Source organism: Hyperoodon ampullatus (genome assembly GCF_949752795.1).
Source record: "Hyperoodon ampullatus genome assembly, chromosome: 12".
In the NCBI taxonomy this organism is placed as follows: domain Eukaryota; kingdom Metazoa; phylum Chordata; class Mammalia; order Artiodactyla; family Ziphiidae; genus Hyperoodon; species Hyperoodon ampullatus.
Genome location: NC_136925.1, coordinates 8,672,734 through 8,677,454, shown reverse-complemented (window position 1 = coordinate 8,677,454; position 4,721 = coordinate 8,672,734). Strand labels below are relative to the sequence as shown.

Here is a 4,721-nt window from a genome sequence, read left to right as displayed (position 1 = left end):
AGGACTCCACACTTCCATTGCAGGGGTCACGGGTTCAATCCCTGGTTGGGGAACTAAGATCCTGCAAGCCACCTGGTGTGGCCAAAAAATTTAATGGAAACAAGTGAGGGGCCTCCCTCGTGGTGCAGTGTTTTAGAGTGCGCCTGCCGATGCAGGGGACATGGGTCCATGCCCCGGTCCAGGAAGATCCCACATGCCTCGGAGCGTCTGGGCCCATGAGTCATGGCCGCTGAGCCTGCGCGTTCAGAGCCTGTGCTCTGCAACGGGAGAGGCCACAACAGTGAGAGGCCTGCGTACCGCAAAACAAACAAACAACAACAACAAAAAAACAAGTGAGACGTGTTCTTGGCAGAGCAAAAATAAAAGCCCTGAAGTGGTAACAAGACGGTTTGTTTGAGGGGCAGCTAAAGGATACGGATGTGCAGCAGAGATGCAGGCAGATGGCACGTTACACAGGGCGTTCTACGTCAGGGCCAGAAGCTTGGATTAGCTTAGCTGGAAAACTTTGGAGAATTTTGGAGTTCCTTTTGCAGGAGGGGCCATCTGATTAACGTTGTAAGCATTAAGTCTGGCAGAGGAGCAGACTGTGAGATGACTAAAAGAGACCCCCCTGAGGCCTGATAGGAGCTTCTTTCAGTAGTTCTGGCAAGGCAGGTTGGTGCTGGGGTGGGGTGGGCAGCTGGACCGGGTACAGGTGCAGGAGGGGCTCAGGTTGGAAGTCCAGTTGACTGGGCTCGAGCAGGGAGTCCTTTTGGGTGCACAGGCATCAAGGACGGCTTCTAGTTTGGGCCTGAACCACTGGCCCAAATGCTGGGGCTATTCATTTACGGAGTGAGAACGAGAACGGCTGTCTGATGGACGGGCCACATGCCTCCAGCAGAAAATGGCTCCTTGCTGGTTTCTCCCCCATTTTTGTTCAATTGCTCCAAAAGATAGTCAACACTTGTTTCTGCTGTGATGCTCGCTCTAAGTACCCTACGTAAATCTCACAACTTCGCATGAGGTCAGATGCTATTATCTTCAATTTAGAACCTGAGCAGGGAGAGAGGGTAGGAGGGTGAATGTGGCTAAGGTCATAGGGCCAGAAAGCTCCCTGAGGGGATTCATTCCGGCTTGTGAACTACCAGGCTGGTCTCTACTGGGGAAAACTGTAGCCCCCGTTCTGATGGCCTCTCTACCCTCAGGAGTGAGCCCCACCTATGGTAATGCTTCCTCCACCCTAATCCCACTTACCCTTCGGAGGCCAGGGCAACAATTCTGTAAGTGTGGTGGAGAATTCCAGAGACCATGACAAGGGGTCTGTGTGAGGCTCTCCTTTCCTGTATACCTATCTGTGAGGCTGACTTTTCCTCAGGCTCCAACCTAAATAATGTGCAGCAGGAGGCTGAATGCAAACGAGCACCCAGACAGCAGGCTCCAGTTTAGTTTACAAGGCTATGAAACCCTCAGTGCCAGAAGATCACATCTCTCCTAGGTTGTCTGAGTTTTCGGTCAGAGCTGCATCTCAGAACTTGACTCCTAGACTCTTCCTTGTTCTCTCCAGACCCTTTTTCCCCCTGTGCTCCGGAACCTCTTTCTAGCCTTAGGGGTTTCACTAAGGGTTAAGCTCCAGGGCCACCTCACCTGTGATGTTATCTCCAACACCTCAACTACACATCAAGACACAACAAGAAACTGCTTAAAATTTTATTCTGTAATTAGCAACCTTGGGGGGAAGGACATGAGGACTTAAAGGCAGAGGCAGAGACCAGAAACCTGCTGGGTGTTCCTTGTCAGGCTGGCGCAGAGCTTGAACCAGACCCCCTGCAGCTCTGGCTGCAGCCTCCTCTCCACCGGTTGGTCTGGCTGCAAACTGGCTTCCCTTCATCCGAGGAGCTAGGTCGAGCGAATTCGTGGCTTCCTCAGGTTGCAGCATCCCTGCACCAGAAAGCCACAGCAGGCAAGTGTGAGGGGAGAGGGTAAGAGCCTGAACGGTTCTCTGCCTCCTTCCAAGGTTCCTTTCCGGGACTTCCCCGCTAGGCGTCCTGGGCCTGGGATTCTCGGGAACCTCAGAACCTGGGGCCTACTGGGCTCATTCCAACATGGCGGGTGGGGAGGCCCCGCCCCAGGAGGCCAGCCCCGGCCACCTCTCACAGCCTTACTCCAGGGTCCCTAGGACCGAGGGCCGGCACTGCCAAGGAGACTGGGGCACAGCCTGGACACAGAGGCCTCCCCGGGTGGGTGCTGGCCGAGGTGCTGTTGGTGGTTGCCCGGAGGGGATAGTTAGGGAGGGGTGAGGAGGGCTGCAGGGGAGGGAGCCAGGCCGCCTGCACAGGCAGGTCCAGGGCACCTGGTCATGAGGCCTCTCAACCTGCTTGTGCTGCTGGCGGTGCCGCTAGGCCACGGACTGGAGCATCCACTTGGTCTGGAACTTGCACAAGTAAGAGCCGTAAACCATGACTTCGGCGACGTCCCAAGTTTCCAGACCCTTCATCTGGAGCATGACTGTGCCCACCTGCTCGACGAATGGGATTCGAGATCCGTCGGGGCCTGTTTAGGCGAGAAAATGAGCGCTCGGGCCCAGGAGGGCCGGGGCACCCGGGTCAGGACTGGGCTCACTCACCGAACACGGCTTCCAGAAGCCCCGTCTGGACCTGGAACACCTCGGGCTCCTTCAAGACTTCGGGAGCCCCCACCCAAGGTGGGATGTCGTTCCGCTTGGGCAGCTTCCCCATCTTCAGGGCGTCTAAACAAAACCCTGCCTGGAGCTGGGACCTAGACTGGGTGGAACGATGCTTCCGGCGGAAAGTTAAGTACCTGGGCGGGCCACGCCCCACGCCCCTGGCCAACCCGCATCCAGGCCACGCCACGCCCCATCCAGGCCCCGCCCCCGGTCCGCTCCCGGCCCAGCAGTGCAATCCCGCACTCGCCACGCCCCACACGTCCCGCGCCGCCTTGGTTTCCGGTTGACTGTCCAGGGCCCTTCCCCGCCCCACCTCCGGCTCCCGAGCGCGGGTGAGCCCAGCTGTCTCCGAGTTGACTCGGGCTCCCACCTGCTTTGACTCGTTTCCTCTGCACCAAAATCCCTTCACCTTGGGAGTGAGTGGGGAGACGGCGCTAGAAACCCTTGTTATTCTAGAAACAGTGGCTGGGCCTGAACCTCGCAAAGCAGTACAGGTTTGGGGGTGCGACGGCCACCCAGCTGCCAAATCGAGTCCCTGCCTTCCCCGTTCCAAAGGAGGGTGTGTCTTCCCTTGGCCTAAGGGAGCCGGACTCCAGGACTTCACTGCAGGGCGACCCCTGCAACTTCAGGGATCTGAGGGGTCGCTCCGGCCACTTAACAAAGAGGAAAACGAGATTCCGATATTCATTTTCTTCCAGGGTCCTGATGGGGGCTCTGAAGTGCCCCACGGTTCACGTTCCTTGAATCCCCTGAGTCTGGAACTTTGGAATCTACCCGGATTTTGAAGCTCACGTGGCCTACACTATGTGGTCCGGCCTTCAGGCCCTAAACAAACTTGTTTTATTCATTTAAAAAACAGATTGCTGGGTTTCCCTGGTGGTAAAGTAGTTGAGAATCTGCCTGCCAATGTAGAGGACAGGGATTCGTGCCCCGGTCTGGGAAGATCCCACATGCCGCGGAGCGGCTAGGCCCGTGAGCCATGGCCGCTGAGCCTGCACGTCCGGAGCCTGTGCTCCGCAACGGGAGAGGCCACAACAGTGAGAGGCCCGCGTACCGCAAAAAAAAAAAAAACACTCCAAGAGTGAACCTTGATGTAAACTATGGACTTTCTCAGTGCTAATTACATGTCAATGTAGACTCATCTCTTTCTAACAGATTACCTCTCTGGTTGACTGAAAAAAAGAAAATGCACAACGTGAGAGGTGTGAGTTAAGTTTTATTTGGGGCAAATGAGAACTACAGCCCGCGAGACAGCCTCTCAGGTAGCTTTGAGGAACTGCACCAAAGAGGTATTGGAGGAGACAGGATATATAGGAGTTTCTGTTGAAAAAAAAAAAATGTAGCTGAGCATCAGAAGACTACCACTAATAACAAAAAACAGACATCTCACGTTAGCGATATTAGTGCTTTTCTCTGGATGGCAAGATGTAAGAGTCTGGGCTCACTGGAATTATTCCGTTGAGATGCACCTTACCTGTTGTGAAGTGAAATTTGCATTTCATTGCAAGACAAGAAAAATTTAAACACAAAAAAGTTTCTGTGCCCTTTGGCCTCCTCTCTCCCCTCTGCTCTGCATCTCAGCATCGTGTATCAGCAATATGCATCAGCGGAGCTCCCCCATCTGCAGAAATACCCGCTCAACCATAAAGAGCAACATTCTCCCAAGATCACTGGGACAACTCTTTAAAAGGTAACATTCCTTCTTGATCTCCATAAGGGAGTCACATGGCCTTTAGATCTGGATTGTGTAAACTCTCAATAATACCTCATTTGATGTACAGCCTTACGTCAAAAAAAAAAAACATATAACTGTGCCTTGACTTTTTTTTTCTTTTTAGTTTTATTTTTTTGGCTGCACCATGCAACATGTGGGATCTTACTTTCCCCACCAGGGATCGAACCCACACCCTCTGCAGTGGTTGTGTTGCCCTTTCGCTTACCCTTGGCGGAAAATTGATCAAGAGCTTCAAACTCAAAAAAAAGGACCACCACAAGACAACCATTTTTTTTTAACCTTCAGGTTACTATTTCCAAAATTTTTCTATGTATTTGCTCAAAG

At 53.5% G+C, this 4,721-nt stretch overlaps 1 protein-coding gene across 1 annotated transcript; it reads right to left on the bottom strand.

The window, feature by feature from the left end:
• Positions 1 to 2,374: 2,374 nt before the first annotated feature.
• On the bottom strand, positions 2,375 to 2,714 carry LOC307061234 (developmental pluripotency-associated 5 protein-like; the record flags this gene model as incomplete). The annotated part of the gene is made up of 2 exons (XM_079716277.1): positions 2,375 to 2,529; positions 2,603 to 2,714. The coding sequence occupies 2 exons, from the start codon at positions 2,712 to 2,714 to the stop codon at positions 2,375 to 2,377; spliced, it is 267 nt and encodes an 88-aa protein (XP_079572403.1).
• Between the last annotated feature and the right edge of the window lie 2,007 nt (positions 2,715 to 4,721).